Source organism: Lepisma saccharinum, chromosome 1, assembly GCF_977018435.1.
Source record: "Lepisma saccharinum chromosome 1, izLepSacc3.1, whole genome shotgun sequence".
Lineage (NCBI taxonomy): Eukaryota > Metazoa > Arthropoda > Insecta > Zygentoma > Lepismatidae > Lepisma > Lepisma saccharinum.
The window spans coordinates 189,374,088-189,389,715 of record NC_139229.1 but is presented as its reverse complement, the minus strand read 5'-3'; the positions used below and the strand labels follow the sequence as shown (position 1 = coordinate 189,389,715).

The 15,628-nt window shown below is 39.8% G+C and overlaps 1 protein-coding gene across 1 annotated transcript in view; it reads right to left on the bottom strand.

The window, feature by feature from the left end:
• Positions 1-15,628, bottom strand: part of Trap1 (TNF receptor associated protein 1) — a 220,702-nt gene that overhangs the window by 146,862 nt on the left and 58,212 nt on the right. Inside the window, exon 3 of the mRNA XM_083109993.1 lies at positions 4,098-4,180. Within this exon, the coding sequence (XP_082966119.1) occupies positions 4,098-4,180 (83 nt within the window). The remainder of the gene's footprint in view (positions 1-4,097; positions 4,181-15,628) is intronic.

The following is a 15,628-nucleotide window of genomic DNA, read 5'->3' as shown; positions in this document are numbered from 1 at the left end:
TATCCAAACATCACTGAATCCACTTGGAAACTTCTGGTGGAAAAACTGAAGACGAAATAAACTAGAAATGAACATTCTCAGTTTATCGCTTGACGAAAGAATAACTAGAAAATACGCGATGCTGAGATTCCTCGGTTATGTTTATTGTTTACTTCAGTTCAATGGCTTGCCCTTGAAAATATCTTCGAAATACACAAATCAATGGTGTATTATAAATGTCAATAAAAAAAATATTTTTCAACGTACGTGGTTGCAGCAAACACTGATAGAGGAGGGAACTGTCCCAGTCTTTGATATGCGAGTTAAAATTACAATCTTTTTGATACGCTGATTCCAAATATAGCCTCCATTTTCTCTATCACGTAAGGATTTTCCACAAAAAAAAATCACATTCTGCCTTGGCCGCCTCGTTCCCCGGATCTTACGCCGTGCGATTTCTTTCTATGGGGGTTTATTAAAGACAGGGTTTATGCACAACCAATGCCAACTTCCATCCAGCAACGTCGTGATCGGATAATGCATGCAGTGCAGGACATTACAGTGGACATGTTGCACCGTCTCTGGATTACCGCGCTGATGTGTGTCGTGTGACCTGGGGAGCCCACATTGAAGGATTGTAATTTTAACTCTCATATCAAAAACTTAGACAGTTTCCGCCTCTAACAGTGTTTGCTGCAACCACGTAAGTTGAAAAATAAAATGTTATTGACATTTATAACCGCATCATTCATTTGCGTATACCCTGTAGTAGTACTGTAGCACTAAATAATGCATGAAAAATTAGTTCCCCCCATCTTTTGCAATATTATCTGAAAGACTCTCAAACTCCTCCTTAGCCTACAGATGGAACAGAAGTGTTATGTAAGTTGCTAACTGCGCTGTTATAACAAAAACTTGGCTACTTTAAATCTGCTTCAATAATAAGACAGCAAGTGATGAAGAAGTGCTATCACACCATTCAAGTTTTCGATCTCGATCTTCCATCCACCCATCTTTAGCATCTCAGCTTTCCAATACATTTGGTGCAGGACAGAATCAAGATCAGGGCACATACTAAAATGTAGGCTGCTACAGAATGATTTTCTTTCATCCATCATGCTGCAACACTGGTCTGTTTTCAAAAACACCAAAAATATTTCAGCTTTTTGTAATACAATTTCCAAAATATGAATATGAATCGTGTCACACAGTGCACTGTGCACATTGAGAATGTGTGTGTGAGAGAGAAAGAGAGATGAAAATTATGACCGTCTGGGAACGCCCCTGCTTCAATTATTTCTATGCAGGCAAAGTTCAACGCGACGATGAGCATGAATAGGCATTTCGGATGGAAAGCATAGAGAGATAAATACAAGTTCGTATCATATACGGGTTTCGAAATACCACTCGTTAACTCTTTTACTAGATTGCAAAATATGTCAAATAGAGCAGGCACATAATGTACTTACACACACAAAATATATATATATATATACGTATATATATACTGCTGGACAAAAAAAAACCGGACACTTGCATTTTTTGTGATAACGCAATGGGTCGATAAAAGCTCTGGTACAAGGGCTAACTAAATGTTGCAGAAACTGAATTAAGTACGAATGCATAAACAAAGTCCGAGCCTATGAATGGTGCATATGGTACTACATGATCTGCCGAACATTCTGTAATATACCTGCGAGCTGTTATTGCAATTCAGATGTCAAATATTAAACTGTCCGGTTTTCATTGTTCAGCAGTATATATATATATATATATATATATATATATATATACACACACACACACAGGGTGTCGCAAAACTCTTTCAACAACGCTTGGGTGCTGGTAGATATCATAAAAACAAGTAACTTTTCCCTATAAAGTTTACCTCGAAAGCGCTTAGTTTCTGAGCTATAAGCTCTTAAAATCTATCCTGTACGTATGCAACCCAACACAGCAAACGCTTGCTCTGACATAACTACCAGGGGCGCGTGGCAGGGTTGCCACTAGCGTTCCTCGTTAAGAGAGATGACTTGAAAACAACAACTTGAGAGTCTTGCCTGAGCAAAATTCAAAACATTAATGATACTTGCGATGTTGTAAGAAGCATTGACAGTATTTATAAACTGACAAAAATAAATAATGAACAGACTGAAATTCAATATTACTCATTCTAAATATTTCTCCATAATTGATTGATTGATTTGGTTTATTTTAATTCGCTTTTCTGCCACTTTTGGCTAATCGCGAAGATGAAGAGGATATGATGAAATAACAAACGACACCAATGTCTAGGCCAGGATTTAAACCCGAGATACCTGGCCCCGTAGCGAGTGGTGCTAACCGTATCACCACGGAGTGTTTCGTGTATCATGCAATATCAACAATTGCAAGGGCCACGCGTGAGATAAGGGAAATCTATGAACGAACAAATGTAAACATGATGTTTACTACCTCGTTTCGAACACGCAGAATGTAATGTTATTACAATTTACTTGAAAATTATCCCTATGTGTGCTAGCGTTATTGCTAATCGTGTTCGTTTCATAAGGAAATAATTGCAAGGCTCTTTTAATTTAATGATTGATTGATTCATTGATTGATTGATTTGCTTTATTTTACTTCGCTTTTTGTGCCACTTTTGGCTAATATGTGAAGATGGGTATGAGTGATGATATGATGAAATTGATGAATGGACACTCACAAATATCCATGCCCAAGCCGAGATTCGAACCCAAGACCCCTGGCATCGTAGCGCGATGTTCTAACCACTCCGCCATGGGGGCCGGCTTTTAATTTAATGAAAACATCGTTTAGACATGAAAAAATTCACACATTAAAACTAGTGCTTATTAAAAACCAAAGCCAAGAAATGCATACTTATATCAAGCGCTGAACTGTAAGGGGCACCTGTATTGTACTGTAACATTTTGGAAGGCACCAAAATGTCAACTTTTAGTTCACCCTGGAAACAACATTTTGTAGCAAATGAGCGAGATTTTGACATCTAGATGAACTTCCGGGATAATTCTTGTAAATTTATATTCTTCTCATTGAACGTAATTTTTCTGCACTTTCAGGAAAATAGTAAATACGGGGACGAAAGATCCAGTGACACCTTTATCCAGGTCGGAACTCATGTCCGGAAAATTCGGTAGAGAGATCATGTTTTGATCACTAAACGTACTCAGTCACCGAAGTGGCTCAAGAATATTCATCTGCCGGAGATTTTTGTTTCTTTTCAGTATAGAGGTTTACCTGCTTTTTATAACGAACTCGATTCGCAATAACGCTACTTCACAATTTTCTAATAAATAAATTGTAATAACATTACAGTCTGCGTGTTCGAAACGAGGCAGCAAACATCATGTTTACATTTGTTCGTTCATAGATTTCCCTTATCTCACGCGTGGCCCTTGCAATTGTTGATATTGCATGATACACGAAACACTCCGTGGTGATACGGTTAGCACCACTCGCTACGGGGCCAGGTATCTCGGGTTTAAATCCTGGTCTAGACATTGGTGTCGTTTGTTATTTCATCATATCATCTTCATCTTCGCGATTAGCCAAAAGTGGCAGAAAAGCGAATTAAAATAAACCAAATCAATCAATCAATTATGGAGAAATATTTAGAATGAGTAATATTGAATTTCAATCTGTTCATTATTTGTCTTTGTCAGTTTATAAATACTGTCAATGCTTCTTACAACATCGCAAGTATCATTAATGTTTTGAATTTTGCTCAGGCAAGACTCCCAAGTTGTTGTTTTCAAGTCATCTCTCTTAACGAGGAACGCTAGTGGCAACCCTGCCACGCGCCCCTGGTAGTTATGTCAGAGCAAGCGTTTGCTGTATTGGGTTGCATACGTACAGGATAGATTTTAAGAGCTTATAGCTCAGAAACTAAGCGCTTTCGAGGTAAACTTTATAGGGAAAAGTTACTTGTTTTTATGATATCTACCAGCACCCAAGCGTTGTTGAAAGAGTTTTGCGACACCCTGTGTATATATATGTGTTCTAAAATACAGCCACACTCATCACGGACACGTATGTGAACTATTAATGTGGTTTCTTCGATGTCTCCAGACTTATGGTAAACTGCTCATTATTCTTACCTCTTTTTCCGAATACAGGGATTTGGCTACGATGTCCAACAACATACGGGTTTCGGCCTGGAATTCATGTCGTTGTCCGATTCCTGAAAGTAAGAAGTTATTGAGAATGAAAAATATGTATTAGAAATGGACTTCAAAACAAACTAGTGTATATCAATCGAAAAGCATGTTTCCATCCATCATAATTCATAAATTAAGAAAACCTCCAGGCGCCAAGGATAGGCTCAGTGCCGGATCTTCAAGCCGCAAAACCCCGCAGTGCGGGGGGGGGGGGGGGGCCTGGAGGCAAGCAAGCCTCTAGGGGGACCTCAGCCATTGGCATAGTAGAGGGTTTGTATATATTTTCGTATGTACAGAAACGAATACAATATATACAGGTTAAGGTAAAGTTCCCTGTGCATATAGCACCGTACCATGAAGGCACATTTAGGGTATGTGAGCTCCACATATTTTCAATGTCGGCCATCTTGGAGGTGATGTCATCAGCACCACGCTGGCTTTACCCCCCCCCCCCGGTACCATTTGATTTGAAGCTGGGTGGGCCCTAGAGCAGCTTTATACGGGAACAAAGCCAGAAAAATTCCAACCTTAGATCAGCCACATCGGGTTTCCCTCGTGACAGTCAGACTAGAATTTCACGAGAAAAGCAGCGCTGAAGGTTTCTTCAACCTATCTTTAATCAGGAAAAAGTTTCGACTCCATGATTGTAAGAAATATATAATTTTTTTAGGTGTGTGAAAACAGCGTCATTTATGAATCACATCACCCTCTTCTCATTCAAAAATTTTGAGTTGAATTCAATATGGCGGCCACCAATGTGACGGTCACCAATATGACGAACGTTCGCTTGGAACACACCAAGACCAACCTGTTTCTATCATGACCAATTGTAACCAGCCTAAAGACCGAATCACTTGAAAGAAAATATGGTAATCAATGCGTAATGAACAAGCTTTTTAATGAACTCGGGTATTCATATTCATGCACGACATTCGTAGGTTTCATTCATAAAAAAATATTTTGTTCAACTAAATATGTCACGAAAAAATCTCATCGTCTTGCCTAATAATTTATTAATGAACTGAACACGAATGGACATCTCTTCTTGAAAGTGAACAAAAACAACCAACAATCGGAAACGACAGACAAAAACTTTCCTTGCGCAAACACAGATCCAGTCAAGAAAAGCCAGTTGCAATTAGAACATGGCCTATTCGATTCCTCAAAACCAGTCAAGCAGCCAGCTCGGCGGCCATGATTTCCACCCAGGTAGCCAGTTCAGCGCCAAATAGGGCATTCCTACTGGATTTCCAGTTCCGTGTGATTCGGCCTTAAGTCCTTAGCTTTTTATAGCGGGTGTTAAGGGACTTTTGAATCACCCTGTAGGCCCATGTATGTAACTTTGTCAACATGAGATCAAGAATTACACACGCACATGCAATATACTATATACGTATAATATATGTGTGTGTGTGTGTGTGTGTGTGTGTGTGTGTGTGTGTGTGTGTGTGTGTGTGTGTAAATGTAGGTAGGTAGAGGCGGCCCTTCATAATATTTTGCGGGGGGGGGCAAAGATTTGTAGATCCGGCACTGGATAGGCTGGATTCTTCGATATTAGGTGGGAGACTTTAGGTGCATAAAGCAACTCTGGGGCTCACTCAGCCTCTAATCAATGATCGAGCGTGGTGCTCATCTCACTGTCTCCAGTAAAACAGTGATCGATGTGTGGTTTGACAGCACAACCCCTATATGCGTTGGCAAGGAGTAAAGGCCTTCTTTACCTTCCATCGTTGATTGGTTCATTGAATTAGGATATTGTACGTCGCTTTTCTGCCACTTTTAGTTAATCGCGGCAATGATGATGATATGAAATTGACTAAGGGCCACCCATGCCCAGGCCAGGATTCGAACCCGGAATTCGTAGCGCACTATACTAACCACTCCGCCACAAAGGTCGTAATTGTACCATTTACTTTTCTTCATTGTACATTCATTATTAATATGTTTGTTTACAATAATACAGACTGCATGTTGCTTTTGTTGAGCATGAAGTTGTTCTAATATTTGCGGTATGTGCAAAATCAACAGTTTGAGGTCAAGTGCAGGGCTAATTAAAAGCGCATACTTATTGTACACTGTCCCCATTTTGAAAGGATAGTACTACATTAAGATAGCATAAAGCATGGACCACCTCCCACCCCCCTCAATGCGTCCCCAAGCTAAACTGCATTTTATCTATCCCCATTCCATCACTGGCGTACGCAGAAGGGAGGACTGGTGGGGGCTACAGCTCCCACAGATATTTTCAGAAAATCAACATATTCAAATAAAAGCAGTGAAGAGCAGTAAAGCCAGACTGAAAAATGCAAACTTGCGTTAAAATAACCGTCGATTGTCATTTTTGAGAGTGGAGAGTTCTACATATACGAAATATCTTATTATGTATATCGCCTCCCTAAAAAAAACAGCTATGTACTATACACCTTTACAATTCTAGTAGCCCGCGAAAAAAAATTGCGTAAGTCGGTGCACTCCATTAAAATCCCGGAACATTCACGATCACTAGAGACGATAGAAAGATTTTTAGAAGTGGCAAATGAGGGGCACGCAAAAATTACCAGAAGTTCGAAATTATTACAGAATACTGTATATAATAGTGATATAATTATTTATTAGCAGTCAAATTAGTATTTCTAAAAAAGGGGGTCACGAACCTTGAGGGGTTAGTTTGGGTTTGAGTTTGATGTTTTTTAAATCCACTTTATGCACAGAAAGGTTAATCAGGACTAGACCTACAGTTTAAGTGGGATCCAACCACTATGTTGCTCCACCGGGTATGGAGCCCGGAATCTCTTGATTACATAGCGACTGCTCCTCCTTAGTGTCGCCACTGTTCCTGAAGCAGAAGTATACATGATGCAATCCTGCGAACAGATTACTCAAAATGACCCTCCTGTACTTATAAACAAAACAACAATATACTAACTGACAACATTTCCACGAGGATGTAAAAAGCATCCTTTCTGTTGAATCAACAACGAGCTGACACGCTATTAAGGTCACAGTGCACGGTAGTCGAGCACAAAGAACCATTACCCCCACATGTGTCGGCAGGAAATGCCAATGAGCATGTGTGTGTGTGCCGGCGCTGTGTTGCCACTCTCACGCGCAATTTACTGTAAAAATGAAAGGTGACACACATCAGTGCACTGGCGTGGGATGGCCCCAGATAAAGAGGAGCAAATCTACTCACGAGGTGCAAATTCAGCAGGTAGCAGATAAGAAGCATCATCGGCTCAACAGCCACTAACCGAATGAGCAAAATACCAATACAGATTGGTCTACCGTCAGGAAGGGGAGATTTATAACATTTGAACCACTATGCTATTCTTTGTTTGGGGGACTGCCGACATAATATTATTATTATTATTATTAAAGTGAAGTAAAGTGCTCCCCTGTACTTTACACCACACCATGAAGGCGTATAGGGGGTGTGGAGTTAGGGCCCCTGTGATTATTATTATTATTAACAGTTTTGTTATCATGGTACTTCACTTCCACTAATTGAATTTTTTGTATTAAAACACTTATAAACTTTAAAACATAGACATATACTCGTACTACCAAAATAAAAAAACAACTACTGCAATTTTTTGGGGGGCATGCATGCAGATTTCTTGAATTTCTTGTTACTTTTGGGTAGGCAAGACTGGCTCCAGTGTATACAAGAGAGCCGAGCTGATCCTGGCCCCCGCCTATATTGTTTCAAGACCAAGGTTTGTTTTTACTCATTTTGTGCACAAATATGCGAATCAGGGCTGGTTCTACAGTTTAAAGTGAGTTACTGCTGCTGTTTTAAGTCCACTTTATGCACATATAGAATGGGATCCGAACCACTGTGCCATGTCCCTCCGCCGGGGATCGAAACCGGATTACAAGACGCCGGCGTTATCACTAGACCCTCTGAGAGGGTACAGATATCCAAGAATCACTAGTTCCTCACAATACGTGGCAACGTTCATCGCTCGCCTAATCCCTCCCTCCAGAGGGAAATACACCGTAGTTATTCCTTGATTACGAATTGAAGAGCCATAGCTAGTAGGCTGTTGAAGAAGGGGTCACCGTATCGCACACTGGACACCGTTATGCACTAAATGTCGGTATATGGCCTGAGGAAAGGATAGTGTGTGGTGCTGAAACACCTTTAAGGTAACTGTCTTCTTTCTCAAGTGAAAGACAAAGGCCTTCCTCGGTACTTTGCATATCTCCCTCAAGGACGGCAAAGCAAGGCAAAAATGGACGCAGTGTCGGAACTGGTCTTGTACGTTCTGCTACGTAGTTAAAAGAACGCGTGGTCCAACCGAAACCTTACGTAATGTACGAACCGACCATTGCATATCAAATAACTTCTTCCTTGACGATTATATGATGCTGCAGTAGTCCTTGAAGTACGAGTTGATATCCTTCCCTTCCCTTTAACTTAGGAGAGTGTGGGGGAGGGAGCCTGGATAGGTTTTGCTTCTCTTCATACCTGAGCTGCAATGGGAAAAAAATTAGGAAAAGCCTCAGCAAGGACATATCCAAAGAGGTTACCTCAGCAAGGTCAAACTGCGGTTCTTGCAAACAAATAACGCAGTGTAATGTTATCGTCTTGTTGCAGATCGCTGCGGATATGGTCTGTCATTGGATTTGTATGTTGATACAAGCAGGCCGGATTAAGGTGGGTGCTATTGATGCTGCAGCATTAGGCCCATTCCTGAAATACGCCCAGATGAAAACATACGAGAATTTTCCGAAAGCTGAACAGTTTTCTTTTGCTATATTAATCTGAAAATAAATCTTAGAATGAAATTTGGAGCCCCAATTTCGGACGCCTAGACACAGCGTTACTTATTATACAGTTACTATTATTCTTTGCGCTGTGACGTAACTATAACGTTGTTGTTTTTATTGTTCACCGAAGATTTCAAGCATCGGGCCCAATGTCGTCTTAATCCGGCCCTGGATACAAGAATCAAGTTTAAAGACTTCGTTCGCAGTTGGTGCTTGGCGCGAACCTATGGAAAGAGTTCGTGGATCTTCTCTCTTTCCATGGTAAATTAACTATATCCTTCTGAGCTTTCAGAATACAGGATAAGTCGAAGAGGATGAAACCACTTTACACGGTTATCAAGACGTAGCAATTAATGATAGAAAATCAAACAATGCATCAGTATACAGTAAAACGCTGGAAGTTTTATTTGAACTTCGCACGCTTATTCTGCTTTTCCGCTGTTCCGCCAGGATCGCTAGTGTGGCAAAATGGTGAGTGACCAGCAGAGCATCTACCGACGATACGAATAATTCGAAGAAACTGTGTCTGCGAGTAAATGGAGGAGCTTCTTGCGAACACTTCCCTAATTCTGTAAACGAACTCATCGGATTGTTCTTCCGATATGGTAGATTAATATCGAAACGTGTGCGAAAATGGCTTTACAGCATTGTGATCGAATCAGTCACAACACACAATAAACCTTCGCTGGTTATTCGCCATGCTGCAGCGGCAAAGCAGCATAAGCGTGCCAAGTTTAAATAAAACTTCCTGAGTTTTAGTTTATATTAACGTATTGTTTCATTTTCTATCATAAATAGTTACGTCATAATAAGCGCGTAAATTTGTTTAATACTTTTTGACTTACCCTGTAGAATATCCGAAACTACTTCACATCTGAAGCAAGTAACTCTTTTCATTGCAGACAATAGAGATCAAGGGCCCCTCAGGATATTTTTCTCAGGGGGAGCAGAGTAAGATTTCATACTTTGCCTTTCAGTCACAGAAACGTGTATTTAAGCTATTATTATTATATTTTATTATTTTTAAATCATAAAATATGAGTGGGTCTTATCCAGCCTCAACTATATGGGTAGCTGGGGACAACTCTGGGGAGTAAATGCGGCCGGAGCGTGGTGCTGAAAACATCACCTTCAACATGGCCGAGAACGATAGAATGCATGGGCCCTACCCACACATCCCACTTATTTTCACCTCATGGCATGGTGCAAAGTGCACGGGGAACTTTACCTTACCCTTACTGTGTAAGTTAGAGGAATTTCAGCGTATTCTTTTAACAAGTATCTGATAACGTCAATTTTCTTTTGACAGTACCTGGCATAACAACATGCAAATGCATGGACACTTCTTGTTAACTGTTTACGTCCGTTATTTGAGTGATCGGTTCACGGTGTTGCTACTGAGGGTTCCAGATTCAAGTCCCCTGGAATAGTGAATATCCCTGAAGCTAATCATTATTCATCCTCATCGTCGCAAGAAGCGGAAGACAAGCGAGGCAAAAAAAAGTACAAGAACACAAAATGTATTTATACAGAGTAAGATGCAGTTTAATTCTAGTTCGTACGACAAATACAAAATAAGTACATTTCCCAAGGGCTGCAGTTCAAACTTCCCATCTCAACTGAATAAATACGGAATGATTGAAGAAATAAAGATTAGAGCTACTATCTGCTAAGGTGTTTCTGGTGGCAGATATGATACTACTTCAATACTACATTATTACATTAGTAGGTTTTCCGAACTGGCTTTGCAGAGGAAAAGCAATAAGAAAATAAAGTACTTTGGTTTGATGTCTAAAGAATTAAGGTTTGCCAATGTTGTATGGTGGGCTCTGCCTATCTGTGTGAGATAATTGACCGGGTACAAGTATTAGGCTACCTAGTGAGTCATACACGAGTAGTGAAGTGATTTCAAGAGAAATTTTCTTGCTATTCATTCGGTCTCTCGATCCCAGCTGAACGCTTTTCAATGCCAACGGATACTTGAACACAGTCAAGTACATATGTTCTGCCTAGCGTATACTTTGCCAGTTGGATCATTTCAGAAGCAGGGGCGATTCCTCCATGTAGAAAGTGAGGAACTTCCTACAGTTTCATTTATACTTATTTCCAGTTCTCTATTTTTTAAGAGTTTAATGAGCGTTGTAAAATTATGAGCGTAATGTAGGTTTGCTACTCAACTGTCAAGAGTCAATATGCTATCACTCGCTCGCTCCGATCTGCTGCCCAAAGACAACCGTCTTTGCCTACACAACTGAACGGCTGAGGAAGCTTTCTCGTCATCCTACAGGCAGATGGGTGAGGGGCAGTGCAAGGGTGGGATGGGGTTGCCAAGTTATACGGTCCGCGAGGAACCTCTCGTGGCTTCCTAATCATTGGTGCCAACCATAGCATAATACTTCTAAACCTAGCAAAATTTGAACTTGGTTCGCACCTACGTAACACACTGTGTTTGGCATAATGGTACAATCCAGCATCGTCTCGAAAACGGACGTCCCTGGGAAACAGAAATATTGAATTCTAATGAAGATGTTTTGAGGAAAATATTTTTATTTCTTTATAAATCTCCATATCTTGTTTGTACTTTTCTAGCGGACTTGTTTCAAACAAAAGGAAGTATGCCGACCAAGGGACAAGCTTTTACAGTCCCTGGTACATCCTCTTCTCTTAATCTTTTCTTTTTCCTCTCAAATTTAACAAGTGAGGAACATTTTATGAAAGGAATTCGTTAGAAAGTAGGGAGTCACAAATAAAAACAAACGAACGCCGTTACTAGTCGTCGATTTTTTCTTCAACTTTTTTCAAGCACTATATTGAACTCATTTTATTAAAGGGTCGCAATTCCTAATATTGCTTAACTATAATACATAATCAATAACGCAGTTCACAACTCCAAAATAGCTGCATAAATTGAACTTAAAACTACTACAACCATCAGAAAATTATAAATTTAAAATAATTGAATAATCATAATAATAATAATAATAATAATAATAATAATAGACACCAGCATAATTTTATCGTATTTAGCGTAATTTAAGAGTTGAAAGAGTACTTTTTTTCCTTGTCAGGAGGTTGGAATTGGCAAAACTGTACTCACTTCACACACGACAGACAGGGAGAGCCTTCGAAAATTTTCCTCGGTCTGTTTATCATAACTTCCTACACCCAAAATAACCCACGAGTCACCACTGCTCACAGGGATTATGCTTTGAACTTGACGGTTATTTCAAAGAACACTGGTGGTCTCCACCACAGTTCCCATCGAACGGGTTCGAACAGATGTCCAAATAACTGTGAGATAAACTAGATTTGCGTGTTGCGTTGTGTACCTGCACTATTATGGAATTTTAGCGAAATTTTGTCGATTTCATTACATCTGATGAGGAGGCAATTCTTACTATTCCTCGTTCTGAAAGAATCCAGTCAAAATTAAATAAATGTGCGTGACGCTGGAAAAATCGCTGCTTTCATATCGGTTAGTTCTAATTGGAACTGCTCCACGGGTCATTTTGTACCTAGACATATATATAGTGTTTACCAAAGAACACGATATATACAGCTGAGGTGACGTCATAACCAAGAAATAAACAGCCACTTATAAATGAAGTGTTATTGTTGACACTGGTTTCTTTCTTACAGCGGATAGAGAATATGTAGTGTTCCCGATCAACTAGCCTATGAGTCTCAGAGGTTTATGGAATATTGCCCATCGTTGGGGGGGTTAAAGATCAATTTTAGAAGCTTGAAAAAGTAAATTTAGGGCCAGAATTGACAGTAAATCGAGTCACACAAATTTAGGTGGGAAAATTAGGGCTCTCGCATAGCCTAATGGTTAGCGCCGTGAGCAGTAGGTATGAGCTTGCTACATGAAAAGAAGTAGAGAGCTCCGGTCTCTCGAAAGCCAGAAAAGAGCGGCGATGGGACTCCATGCGCTGATCGCGTGTCACCCAATGAAAACGGCTGTTCAGAACTGTTGTGACACGAAGTTTTCTTTTTAGTTGCGGAAAATTCAGGGGGGGGAGGGTTATTGGTGTGTGGATAAATCATTGCGTATGGTGTTTCATGCAATGATATACCTCTTACATCCAGGAAATTAACTTCATTGGTCATAGGAAGAGTAATTTCAGTGGAGAGACCCGGAGGAAAATGATCACAAGCATTCGTGTGGACTTATGCCGCTGAAGTGAAAGCGTATAGAGATGCTGCCCCGAGGCTGTGACACCTCCATCTAACCTCGCCTCGCCTCACCCGAGCTGCAGGCATGGTTGCCAAGTATATCCATCAGGAAATAAGACTGCGCAGGGGAACACCTCGCTAGTTGCTCAGTTGTAATTCAATCTCAAAATCTTCACTCCCGTCCGAGAGAAAAGTATAGAACCACAACCCCTTCCTGGAAAACCAATATCTGGTGAACGGCAAATTTGATACACATGAATATTCTTATGCACTATTGTCAAGGTCGCCGGACTGACCAGTCCACATTTGACGTAACTTACTTTTAAATCAACGCAATGCTTAGATAACGAGATCCGAACCATCGACGGGAATCCAATCCGGGACCCAGTGATACCAAACCACTACGTCATCAACGGTCATTTTTTTTTTTGTCTGAAAATTAATCTGTTTATAGATTCTATTGGAAGATTCGTACTAACGCTTGCCCGAAATGGTTGGCGCCTTTGGTGCGAGCAGTCCCGGCTCGATCGCCGGGGAAGCTCCAAAATCTCCGCGTTGAGAGAGCAATTGCGAAACTACTTGAAAGCAATCATAGCGGACTCCGGAACAGTTGTGATGCAACTCGATGAGCTGACTACAGAGGCACGTAGCCAGAAGGAGGGCTAAGGGGGCTGAAGCCCCACCTGAAATCCCACAAATATCTAATCTGAATAGTGTATAGTGGTAATTAACGTTACTTAATTAGCAAGATAAAACATTAGATCAAAAAACGTTTATTGTATAATAGAGAAACGAGTTTATATTTAATCCAAAGAATAAATGAATCCAATGCTCTCAAAATTTATAGTTTTCTTTGCGAGAGGTCACACAATATAACCTTTATGAGTAAAATTTACCCCTGACTTTTAAAGCCTTTTCTTTAACAGAATGTGTAAAAGTTAATAACAAAATACAATAACTATGAATTTCAGTACAAGTTGTACAAAATATAATAAAAATAATAGACAACAGTTCACTCATACGGTGGATCGTGTAGCAAAGTCTCTCCCTTCATATAATATTAACAACAATAAAGTTGGATTAAAATTGGTTTATTTTTAATAACTATTGTAGGATGGTAAGAATTATTATTGTCATTATTATTTCTACTAATAGAGTTCTATCAATGGCCTGCCCCCTCTCCAAATATTTCTGTCGACGCCTCTGCTGATTAGGGATGAGCCCCCACCCCCCGAAATAAAATTCTGGCTACGGGCCTGTGACTATGTCATTCAGACAGAAGTCGCTTCGCAGGCTTTAGTCTTCGACGGGCTGTTGAACCAAGGGGTTTTAGTTTTGATAGACGCATAAGAGGAAGAAGAATTTGTATTCTATAGCTTGTTATTGATTGGTTGTTATAGTAACAGTGTGTAAAATGTACGTGAATGGCTTCCATGTATTAAAGTTATACCGACTGCGCCATAGATGTAAGCCTTGTTGTGTGTGTGTGTGTGTGTTTTCATATCTATACATGCACAAGACATACAAGTTTTACTAGAATATTCAGGACTAGGAAGCTAGGAGCCAAAGGTTCGATTCTTCATCATCATCGTTGCGATTAACCGAAGAGACATAAAAGAGCGACATCGACGGAGCAAACTGGAGATGCGCGGTAGTTTTCGTGTTTATGTTTCTTTTCTGACTCTTTTAGAATGTGAAGATGAAACCTTGTTAAGGCATGAATGTATCTTTCTGTTGGTCTTTTCGTCAGTTCATCATTCATCCTTATCGTTGTGATCAACCCAAGAGATAGTAAAAACAACGTAACGAACCGAAACAAAAGGAAGAAGATTCTTTGAAATGTATTTTCTCAGGCTTTTGCTATGCACTCCTGGCCAAATATGCAACCCGCATTACCAAGTGCTTGTGACGCACATTCTGACGTCCTCTTTTCCAGAATTTCTGTTACATTATGTCCTCGGCTTTACAGTATCAAAGGAAATTTTCGTTATTTCAGACTGTTTTCGTTTTAAATGTTTAAATTTCGTTCGAACTAATTATAGTTGTCCAAGAAACAGATGTTAGCGCCTGTGTTGTTCGTCTTCAATTTTTAGTTAAATTAGTAAGGTACTTTGTGGAAGCGTTTACACATACGACAATTTCTAATAGGAGAAAAACGTTCTTTATTTCCACGAAACGTTTGACGCGGAAAAAAATATATTCCCAATTTTTCGCATAATGTGCAGACACTAACATTCAGCATTTCAATTTTTGGCATTTTCCTTACAGTGCGTAACTTTTATTTATATATTTCGCCTATTTTCCATGGCGAAGTTAAGGCTATGGGAGCCTTCTCTATCACGGTTACATCTACATTTTTCATTAATATAAGCATATGCAAAAAAAAAACCTAATAATAAATAGGAATAGAAAAATAAACAAAAAAAGGTATACAAAAATAATCTAATCCTAGAGAAACACATCACACACATACGAACACACTCGTCTTCGTCTCATTTCGGAAATATTCAGGTAATAGGCTA